This window comes from Notolepis coatsorum (assembly GCF_963971535.1).
Source record: "Notolepis coatsorum genome assembly, chromosome: 10".
Classification (NCBI taxonomy): domain Eukaryota; kingdom Metazoa; phylum Chordata; class Actinopteri; order Aulopiformes; family Paralepididae; genus Notolepis; species Notolepis coatsorum.
In genome coordinates this window covers 72376403-72388422 of record NC_140174.1, presented here as the reverse complement: position 1 = coordinate 72388422, position 12020 = coordinate 72376403, and the positions used below count along the sequence as shown (strand labels likewise).

General features: G+C 42.4%; 1 protein-coding gene across 1 annotated transcript in view; it reads left to right on the top strand.

The window, feature by feature from the left end:
* Window positions 1–12020, top strand: part of LOC311235976 (myosin light chain kinase, smooth muscle-like) — a 126326-nt gene that overhangs the window by 69512 nt on the left and 44794 nt on the right. The window contains exons 3-7 of the mRNA XM_084323524.1: window positions 1429–1581; window positions 2767–2919; window positions 3469–3588; window positions 10161–10291; window positions 10920–11076. Of these exons, the coding sequence (XP_084179650.1) occupies window positions 1429–1581; window positions 2767–2919; window positions 3469–3588; window positions 10161–10291; window positions 10920–11076 (714 nt within the window). The remainder of the gene's footprint in view (window positions 1–1428; window positions 1582–2766; window positions 2920–3468; window positions 3589–10160; window positions 10292–10919; window positions 11077–12020) is intronic.

Below are 12020 nucleotides of genomic sequence, written 5' to 3'. Positions count from 1 at the left end.
TTTTGTATTGGTGGTGTGCTATCTAAGCCTCTAAAATAACACAAACTGTTTATTTAAGATGGTTGGTGTGACAGCTTCTCTGGGTGGAAATGATCTGCCTTGTCTATAGACTGGCCAGGTGACACACTGGATTATAATCCTTACAAATATCCACCTTGACTAGACTGGCCAGGTGACACACTGGATTATAATCTTTACAAATATCCACATTGACTATAGACTGGCCAGGTGACACACTGGATTATAATCCTTACAAATATCCACCTTGACTAGACTGGCCAGGTGACACACTGGATTATAATCTTTACAAATATCCACATTGACTATAGACTGGCCAGGTGACACACTGGATTATAATCCTTACAAATATCCACCTTGTCTATAGACTGGCCAGGTGACACACTGGATTATAATCCTTACAAATATCTACCTTGACTAGACTGGCCAGGTGACACACTGGATTATAATCCTTACAAATATCCACATTGACTATAGACTGGCCAGGTGAGTAGGTGACACACTGGATTATAATCCTTACAAATATCCACCTTGACTATAGACTGGCCAGGTGACGCACTGGTTTGTAATCCTTACATCATGGTATTTCCATAAATGTATCATGGTTAGGGATGGGTACCGAATTCTGTACTTTTGAGGTACCGAACCGAAACACGTCGGTACTACCGAGTATCGAATCAAGTGAGAAACCGTTTTTTTTTTTTTTAACCTTTTTTTACTTTTTTCTTTTCATGTCAACGTTCACACGCACAATATATGCTTATCTAGGATTTGACTTGATTCAACAACAAAGCAGTCGGAGCAATGACAAGCCGAAAACTGTCGAAATTGTAGTTATTTGAAGTTTGGATTTTTTTTTTACGACTGAGGTAGGTAAATTACATTTCTTGAGACTAAAGTACCGAAAAAAGGTACCGTTGGGTACCGGTATCGATTCACAGGTACCGGTATCGGTTCAAATGTGAAAGGTACCCATCCCTAATCATGGTATTTCCATAATTTTTCTGAGCTGCATGACAAATTGTGGTCACAGCCGATCTGGCAGCGATGTTTTGTCAGACGCATGTGCAGGTTTTGCGCTTGTTGTGGTCACTACAATGATGGTAGTGACCAAAGATTATGGAAATACCATATTATAATTACCAATGGTAAATAATAATAAATATGTGCTTATTAGCATTGGAATCATGGGTTTAAATTGGATTATATTATGGTGAAGTGCGAAAGTGGTACCATGACTTTTACCATACATTACTTTTACCATAGCAGTACCATGGTGAATTTTGAACAGTCGGTACTGTGGTAAAACTGAAATGACCATCAAACTACCATGATACTTGTTTGCTAAACACTGTTCTGTTACATAACAGCAGATCTAACGCCTGTACCTCTACTCTCTGTTCTTTGGAGATGCCAGACAAACACCCAACCGGCTGCTGGTGCTAGAGGCCCCTCACTTCAAAGAGCCTCCACGGAACCGCTCAGTCAGAGAGGGCAGTGAGGTCACATTTCAAGGTGTTATCACAGGAAGTCAGCCCCTAAGTGTTTCCTGGCTACACAATGGTAAGAGAGCCATCGCCAGGCCTCCCGGTCCCTCGTGTCAACGTGACTGCTAGTCTATACATTGACGAGAAAATCACTTAAACATTATGGAAAATGCACTTACTGTCTTCTCCAGTATCGAACAAGAAGATGGATACCAATTTCCTCTTGTGTGCATTCAGTAGAAAGCTTTCCGGCTGCAAGCTAGCCTAGTTTAGCACAAATGAATGGAAGTGGATATGGACCACTAGTCTATCTTAAAACTCTGGGAGAGGTGTTTTTTGCCAACAGCTAGGCTAGCTGGTCCGTATCCGCTTCCATTAATTTGTGCTAGGCTAGTTTGCAGAGAGGGAACTGGTATCTACAGTATCTTCTTGTCTGACTGAGCACATTTCCCATAGGGAGGTTTAATCAGAACAAACTGTGAAGAAGATGGAAGCTACAAAAACATCACATATCCATGTATGTTTAGGGTCGATACGCTTTCAGTTCCAACTTCAGAATGAAAACGGAAATCACACTTTATTTTCAAACGGTAGAGCGTTTCCTCTCGGTTGTCTTTAGCCAGTCGGATGGGACGGTCTTGTCATGCTTCATCATTCTTTTTTTTTTTTTAATGTTTTTGGTAGATGTTTTTATTGGTTTTTTTTTTACTACCGGGCAGTCCGGTAGAGAGGAAGAATGGGAGATAGACAGGGGAAAGGCATTCGGCAAAGGTCGCTGGGTCCGGGAGTTGAACCCGGGACGGCCGTGTTGCGACGCAGTACGTGGTGTGCTACTTGAGCACCCCAGAATTGTTCATTCTGAAAGAAAATCCATTTCCCAAATCAATTGAATCGAAAGCCACGTGATCGTGATCAAAGACTAAATAAAAAAAACGCATCCCACTTTTGACATTGGCGTAGCGCCTGGAAGCACGGATACGACACGTCCTATAAACTTGTTGGAAATGCTTTTATTTAGGACATGCTGTGTCAGCCAGCCAGCCATTCCATTATCCGCAGCAACTTCAGAAACAAAAATATAAATACTGATATATAAGATTGTTTACAAACTAATGTAAAAGAAATTTTGTCTTTTGCTAAAGCCACTTCCCACTTGGGACATCAGCATAGCACCATTTGGTGTAGCTCATAACGGACCTATCAAATACAACACCCTACATGTTGTGATGTGTCCGAATTGTTTGTTGTCGTGTTGTTTTAGGCGAGAGGGTGCATTCGAGACAGACCTCCTTTGCTGGTGGTGTGGCACGTCTGGCTGTGTGTAAATGCTCACCTGGAGACGTTGGGATTTATACGTGCGTAGCGGAGAACGCTGTTGGGAAGAAGTCCAGCGGTGCTGTGTTGCGCGTTGCAGGTAAAGTGTGACCTGACCACGATTTGGAAAAGTTAAACAATTTCTTTTTTTAGATGCAACCCATTTCCATGACTGGTCATCTGCTTTATTTTGTAATCATAATGTAATCACATTACTTTCAGTCCCCTTCGTGGAATAATCTGGCCCCAAAATGCATAGAACATAAAGATACCAGAAGAATTTATATTTTATTCCCATTTATTGTATTTTCAATAGTCTCCACTTTTTAACTTTTAATTTCAAGTTTTAAATCGACTTCGTTAAAGGATGTTTGTATCCATAAACTCACTGTCATAATGTCCTTTTTTAGCTATTAAACATGTTTATGGATAATCTCAATTATGATTATCCGTTTTTCAGTAGCTAAGATTATAGTTGCCAATTTCTTCCAGATTGCTGAAATACAATTTTATGTCATCCATTACCCTGCTCCCACCCTGACTGACATTTCTTGTTAAAATTGTGAATGTATAGTATATGTTCAGATATACTGATTATCTATTGTAAATGTTGAAATGTACTTAACTGTGTTGTTTTGAAATGAAACAGAGAAAAAGGAAATTCCCAAGCCTGCTAGTGAGGCCACTACTAAGGAACCGGAGAGTAGGACGACACAATACCACTCAACTTCTAAGGCTGCAAGCCCCCACCAAGAGGAGGAGAAGAAAGGTACTATTCCAAACCTTTGTTAAACTTTCAAAACATTTCTAATCACTCTACACACCCTGAAAACAACCTGACTTCCTTCCTTTCCTACTGCCTTGTTGATGTTTTTATTTTATTTTATTTTTGTATGTGTACAAGGGACTAGGGTTGCCCCTCTAAGTCGACAAATGGTTTAATCAGTCCGTTTGGTCTTAGTCAACCAAGACTTTGTTAGGTGATTAGTTTAACCCTTTCTCTGCCACGCTTATATCCATCCTTATACCATCCTCTGCCAGCTCTATTTGTCTATGGAGATGTTCCCCTTCTTTGCAGGGCTATAACTTTTTAAATTGTATTGCTAAATTGACATTACTATGGCCCATTCAACGTCAAGTATCTATCGTTTAGGATGTAGCAACGTTCTACTTTTTCATTCACATATTCATACTAAAATACGGTCTAAAGTATAAATATGTTTTTATCGTATTCTGCAGAACGTGAGTTATAGCCATAAATACATATATTAGATCATCAAATGTAGTTTGATACCGATTGACGTCAGATAAAAAATTTCAATTGTACAAGGTCCTAAACGTCATGGCTCATCATCTGCTGGTGACCGGAGGGGGGGGGGGGGGGGGGGTTTATAAGTCCGTGGCCGACGTTAAATAATTTATGTAGTATGGGCGATGCATAGATCAGAGCAGTTTATATGGATAATAATAATCACAAACGCTGAAACTCACCACAGCTTCCTCTGCATGGAGCAGAAAGATCGCTATTATGGGATGTTGATATATGCAATCCATTTCTAGGTTGTATAATACTATATACGTCCAAATCATGTTGTTTATCGAGTTATTGGCAACGGATCGCTATCCAGTGTATCAAGCTGGAGTCACTCACTTCCGGTTTTGGTGATTCGCCGATCGGCCACCAGATGGCGGTCTTGAACCGTTGGAGAGTTGAGAGGATCAACAGCAAGTCTCAAGTCTCCGTGGGTGAAATATGATTGCCATGACAGATTTTTGAAATATTGATCTCAAAGACGCTGTAAGACGTCATTGGCAGATTAAGCATGGCGAGCAATGACGTCTAAAGTCGTCCGTGGCGATTAAAGGGTTAATTGTATGCTTTTTCCATGCTGAATGAGATATTTTCTGAAAGATTGTAAGAACATCTCTGGTAAGTACTAGATTTAAAGTATTTTATTCTACCTTTTTATGATTCAGGGGATCCTACCCTTTATTTCTGGTGCGCGCCAGAAAGCCTGTGGGTGACTGAGAGCAGAGACAATTTAAAGTCTTTATCACAAGCGGTTCCAAATATATATATATATATATTTTTTTATTGATCTTTTCCCCCCTCCTTTTTCCTCCGATTTTCTCCCATCCCAATGTTAGTCGTTATGCCAATTCCCAATCCCCTTCCTGGTCGCTGCGCACTTATCCCCCACAGTCGGTCTGGGAGAGTGGAGGCTATCACGTGCTTCCTCCGACACACGTCTCAATCAACCGCTTCTTTACACCTGGCAGCGCGGACTCTCACTGAGAGGGTGTAACGTGTGGAAGGATCACACTACCCCCCTTAGATCCTATCCGCGCTGAGCAGGCGCCCCGACCGAACTGTAGGAGTCGCTGTTTACAACGACCCGGATCCACCCCGCCAGCTTTCCCACCCTCTAATACTGCCAATTGTATTAGTGTGAACGGCCAGCCAAGCTGGTGACAACGCCGGAGCTGTGAGCTGGATTCGAACAGGCGAATCCAGTGTCTCCGGCGTTTGGTGACGAACGCAATCTCCGCTATGCCACCTGACCGCCCAGGGTTCCAAATATATTTAATGTTTTGCAAAACAGGTCTAGTGTCGCGTGGGCACGACACTCGGCTTCAGTGTTCTTTACCCTGCCTCTCTGTGTTCTCTACCCTGCCTCTGTGTTCTCTACCCTGCCTCTGTGTTCTCTACCCTGCCTCTGTGTTCTCTACTAGGGCTGCAACTAATGACTAATTTGGTAGTCGACTAATCTGTCGATTATTTTTTTCGATTAGTCGACTAATCGAAAACCAATTATGTAAACAAAAAAAAGGATTTTTTTCTTTTTTTTTTTAATAAACTACCTATCTTTGTGAAAGTGGCTTCTCAGCTCTGGTCCAGCTGAAGACAGAGCAGAGGAACAGATTGGACATTGAGCATGACCTCAGAGTTGCTTGTCTACCATCACCCCAGACTTTGAGACTCTTGTCAGGACCAAACAACAACATCATAACATGATGATCCCATAGCAAATTAAAATATTGACTCATGAAACATTTGAATTAGGATCTTAAGCCACTTTAAATGAAAATGTATTTGAAGAACAATACAGCAATCACTCATAACAAGATAAATAAATTAAATAATACAAATTAAAGTGGAAGTGTACTTTAAATAACTAAAAAAATAATAATAAAAAATAAATAACTAGCAGCATCTGCCCCCAGCACCGCGGCTGATGGGGCTGTAACTTGGTCCAGGACCAGGAGGGTGACGTGGAACAGCTGTAAGGGGAGAGGGGGATGAGTCAGATCAGACAGACTTCTAGGTCTTTTGTTTGCTGTGTGTGAGAGGAGTCCGTGTGTGTGTGTATGTGTGTGTGTCTTACTCTGATCGCTGTGTGAGTGAGAGGTGTGTACTGTGTGTGTGTCTTACTCTGATCGCTGTGTGTGAGTGAGAGGAGTGTGAATGTGTGTGTCTTACTCTGATCGCTGTGTGTGAGAGAGGGGAGTGTGAATGTGTGTGTCTTACTCTGATCGCTGTGAGTGAGAGGAGTGTGTATGTGTGTCTTACTCTGATCGCTGTGTGTGAGTGAGAGGAGTGTGTGTGTGTGTCTTACTCTGATCGCTGTGTGTGAGTGAGAGGAGTGTGTATGTGTGTCTTACTCTGATCGCTGTGTGTGAGTGAGAGGAGTGTGTGTGTAATGTATTGTGTGTCTAGTCTGATCATCTCCTGCAGGGGAACAATGTTTTCAATGTCCAAAATTTGCTATGGGATCATCATGTTATGATGTTGTCTGGAACCCTGAGAAGCCACTCTCACAAAGATAGGTAGTGCACACATTTTAATTTTAATTTTTTTAATGACTAATCGACGCAACAATTTCTCGTCGACGATTTTTTATAATCGACGTCGTCGACTAATCGTTGCAGCCCTATTCTCTACCCTGCCTCTGTGTTCTCTACCCTGCCTCTCTGTGTTCTCTACCCTGCCTCTCTGTGTTCTCTACCCTGCCTCTCTGTGTTCTCTACCCTGCCTCTCTGTGTTCTCTACCCTGCCTCTCTGTGTTCTCTACCCTGCCTCTGTGTTCTCTACCCTGCCTCTGTGTTCTCTACCCTGCCTCTGTGTTCTCTACCCTGCCTCTGTGTTCTCTACCCTGCCTCTCTGTGTTCTCTACCCTGCCTCTGTGTTCTCTACCCTGCCTCTGTGTTCTCTACCCTGCCTCTGTGTTCTCTACCCTGCCTCTGTGTTCTCTACCCTGCCTCTCTGTGTTCTCTACCCTGTGTCTGTTCTCTACCCTGCCTCTGTGTTCTCTACCCTGCCTCTGTGTTCTCTACCCTGCCTCTGTTCTCTACCCTGCCTCTGTGTTCTCTACCCTGTCTGTTCTCTACCCTGCCTCTGTGTTCTCTACCCTGCCTCTGTGTTCTCTACCATGCCTCTGTGTTATCTACCCTGTGTCTGTTCTCTACCCTGCCTCTGTGTTCTCTACCCTGTGTATGTTCTCTACCCTGCCTCTGTGTTCTCTACCCTGCCTCTGTGTTCTCTACCCTGCATCTGTGTTCTCTACCCTGCCTCTGTGTTCTCTACCCTGCCTCTGTGTTCTCTACCCTGCCTCTCTGTGTTCTCTACCCTGCCTCTGTGTTCTCTACCCTGCCTCTGTGTTCTCTACCCTGCCTCTGTGTTCTCTACCCTGCCTCTCTGTGTTCTCTACCCTGCCTCTCTGTGTTCTCTACCCTGCCTCTCTGTGTTCTCTACCCTGCCTCTCTGTGTTCTCTACCCTGCCTCTCTGTGTTCTCTACCCTGCCTCTCTGTGTTCTCTACCCTGCCTCTGTGTTCTCTACCCTGCCTCTGTGTTCTCTACCCTGCCTCTGTGTTCTCTACCCTGTCTGTTCTCTACCCTGCCTCTGTGTGTTCTCTTGAGAATCTACACATCTGCAACCCATCGACTAACTACCGCTATATGGTCAATTAATTACGTACACGCAACAGTTGCTTGTTTTGTAAAAATTGTACAATTAAATATGATGTTGGCAACATTAATTATAAATTCGACTCAAGATTGCAGCACCAATTTCCATCAGCCTTTCAAGTGCACAAAATGTGATGTTAACAGGTGTGTTTTTAACGTGGCATTCTGGTGTGTGTGTGGTTGAGTTAATAAAACCACAAGTACTTCAAAGGCCAATGGAAATAGTTCATTCTCTAACAAATATTTACAGTGAGTTGTTTGACTGGAGGAAATGATAACCAACAAATGCACAGCATTCCATTACATCATGTATACGCTGTGAATGGGTCTACTATTGTGAGTTAAAGAATATAAATATCTGGCTTGATGATACATTTACATTTAAATGCCATGTAGATAACCTTGCAAGTAAATGTAAGTAAACTGTGACAGCAGGTTGGCTTTTTGTACAGAAACGAAACTCATTTCCCTATGCTTAGCAGCAGGTGGGTCATTGAAGTCTGTTTTGGATTATGGAGATATAGTTTATAGACATGCTGCTGCTTCCACTCTAAAACCTCTAGACTCTGTATATCATTCTGCCCTTAGATTTATCACTGGTGACAGTTATGGTGCCCATCATCATATCCTGTATGATGGTTGGGTGGTCCTCTCTGGCAGAAAGACATGATTTAATACTTGAATATCCATTGGTCAGTTTAAATCTATAATGGCCAACCATTTCACCTCAGTCTGTAACTGTTTTGATCGATTTGAATTGTTTAATTGATTGACCTCTGTTTTTTTATATTGTTTTTATATAATTTATTGTTCCTCTCAACATCATTGTAAATTAGAGCCTGCTCTCAATGATCTTTCAAGATTCAATAAAGATTGAATTAATTGAATGAATGTCATCCCCACAGATATTTTGGCGGGCAAATGGGTGATTATAATGAGACCCATAGTCAATGAGCTGTGCGTTTATGGCATTGTTCCATTTTGGCAGGAAATATGTGACACGTTATTAGAATACCATCAATGGCCCTGTAATTTAAAGTAGTGAATTAGGGGAAATTAATAGGGAGAGGGATTACATAGTTTACCAGATGACTGTAACAAAATGTCTATATTTAGATATGTTGAACTTGAATCTGCAAAATTAAACCTAAATATTAGGTTAAGGAATGTTGGTGAGTTATATATATTGTATATAACAGTTAATTATGTGCAAAAAGCAGACAACATTCCATGATAGATATTTTCATCTGTGAAATCCTTCTGCCCAGAATAGCCCTCAGCTGTTGTCTGTTGATTGCAACCAAATGTTTGCTGTTACAACCAAAATGTGGCTACTTTCATTTGATTTATTAGATTGTATTTAAATCTGTCCTAACGAGAGCAGCCTTGCAATCCTGCCTACTTCTCCCCAAATGTCAGCCCTCAAACAAAGGTCTCCACCAACAGAAGTGAGCGTGAGCACATCACAAAGGTTTTATTGATTTGACACGAGCACTTTTAAACAACCAATGCATCTGAATTCTGCTTGGATTGATTTGAAGATGTTTGTTTGAAGATTGAGATCAGGGTTGTCGTTTACTTCCAGTTCCATCCATTCAGAGGTGGACTTTCTTCAAATCTCAAACACTGAAACCCTTTGGCACGAGAGGGTTGTCCTATCCAATCTATTAACAGATTGTCATTATTTCAGATTTTCTATATTTTACATTCTCAGTTGATTTTAAAGGTGTTTAGCTATAGATAACATTCAGCCACTAGATGTCGCCCCTTTGTGCAACACATTACTCATCTCCCTGCGTAGCTTTTCAGATGGTGTATTGAGAATTGGACGGACACTATTCCAAAGCTACTGTTAAATATTTGGCTCACCTGTACAGCCCCTTCAGGTCATTCAGGTTGCAGGGTCCTTAGGGGGGTTGCTCTGTGGTCAATTACCTTGCTGGATATACTGTACCTTCCACAATATTCCCTTTCTTGGTACAACGCTCGGCTGATCATGGCTGGTCCTCCTTTCCTGGTGATGTTGCTTCCTACGTACAGGCAGGTGTGGAGGTTGGGAAAGGACTCTAATGAAGACTCTTGGTCTTCTGACATCTTCTGTGTGAAAACAATATTATGCCATAATATTGTGGAAAACCTAGGGAATTAATCATTGAATTACAACCGTCGCAACACTACACAAAGTAGTAGTAATTTCACAACAATGTAATCAGATGAGCCAACAGGAGCTTTGGAATCGAGTCCAAATCGTGTCTGTCCAAATAAAAAAACGCCATCTCCAAAGCAACGCAGGGGCTAGTAGTCTATACCGTTTGAAGGTATGAGAAACGCCAGTCTGCTTTTGATGTTTTCATCTAATGTGTCCATGTGCCAGGACCCCCCGTGGAGTTTGTGGATACCCAGGAGCAGGTGGAGGTTCGGGTGGGGAAGCAGGCCAGACTACACTGTGCGTTCACTAGCAGCTGTGTCCCCGCGGCCTGCTGCTGGATTCATAACAGAGCGAGGGTGAGGTTAGCATTTTCTCATTGAGAAAACTTAATGAAATAGGGTGGCTAAGTGGCGCAGTGGGCAAGGCGCTCGCCACTAACGCAGGAGATGCTGGGTTCGAGCCCAGCTCTGCGTTGCTACCAGCTTGGCTGGTCGTTCATACTAACACAATTGGCAGTGTTAGGGGTGGGAAAGCCGGTGGGTGGGGATTGGACGTTGTGGACAGCGACTCCTACAGGTCGGTTGGGTGACGCCTGTACAGCAGAATCGGGAAGTAACTGGGGCAGTGTGAGCTTCCCACAGCCCACGCGTTACTCCTTGCCACTGAGAGATCGCGCTGCTGCGGTGAAAAGATGCGATGGCTGCCTCCTCGTGTACCGGAGGGGACACGTGATGCAAGGCTTGGTCCTCACTGCAGCCGACCAGTGGGGAGGCATAGTCTAGCAAGATGGGGGAGGGGAGAATTGAAGGGAGAATTGGCGAGGCGAAATTGGGATGGGAGAAAAAATAGAAAGAAAAAAAATAAGGAGGAAAAAGTGGATAAAAGGAAAACGTAATGAAGTTAAACACTTTTTGTGAACTCTCTTACAGAGGCCCCACGAACCACTGTCCTAGCGCACAACTCTATTTTCTCCTTCCTCTTCAGGTGGTGACAGAAGGGCCGCGAACCCGCATCGCCAGCAGCGAGACTGAGAGCAGCGTGGAGATCTCTCGGGCGTGTCCCGACGACACAGGCTCTTATACCATCGTGGTGCGAAACCGACAGGGCTCTGGCCAGCGCACGGTCTCCCTCAGTGTCATAGGTGAGACTTATTGAGCCGTGTTCAGGATCTGACACTGGGATGACAGTGAGAATGCTTCATTATGCCTACACTGAGCACTAATTTGGCCTAATGGAGCCCCCCCACCCCCTCCTCACTGGTTAGTGAATTATTGCATTCAGGTTGTTTAGGCTCAGATCACCACGTGGTTTATTTAATTTTTAGCTGCAACCAGCAGCTCTATAGCTTGATCTGAAATCTTTTTCGAACATGTAAATACAAACAATATAAAATCAAAACGAATCATTGATCTCTAGAAGTTAAATGAAAAGTAATAATAAAAAGAACACTCAATTTACATGTTCTAAAAGGAGTAGGAAGAAGTATACACTTATTTAATCCTACCCCTTTTCCACTACTCAAATGAGTGTACTAATTTAAAACCTTACAAAACAAATATATATACAAAACTAAAAGCAATTTAATAAAAATGTAAACACCCGTGAATGTCAAATCCCTTCCTCATCCCTGTACGTTGTGAAAATTATTTCCTTATAATTCAGTTTGAATTGTCTGTTTGGACATTGCTTTAGCACCACATTCAGACTGTTCCACAGTTTCACTCCATTATGGAATGGGGTGTCTTCTCCTGGTAGTATGTACACTAAGAACTTTTAAATTGAGTTCTCCCCTCAGATTATAACCCCCCTCTCTATCAAAGAACAGTTCTTGACTGTTTCCTGGAAGTACATTACCTTTTGCTTCATGCATTAATTGTGCTGTTTTAAATTCCACAAGATCATTTAATGTTTTTGTGAATTATATGTTTGTGTGATCATGATAACCTGCAATGTGAACTATCCTTATGGCTCTTTTTTGGAGTATAAAAAGTGGTTGTAGTAAGTAAGTAAGTAAGTATTTATAAAGCACCTTTCATACATGTCATGTAGCTCAAAGTGCTGTACACAAACATAATGAAAACATGA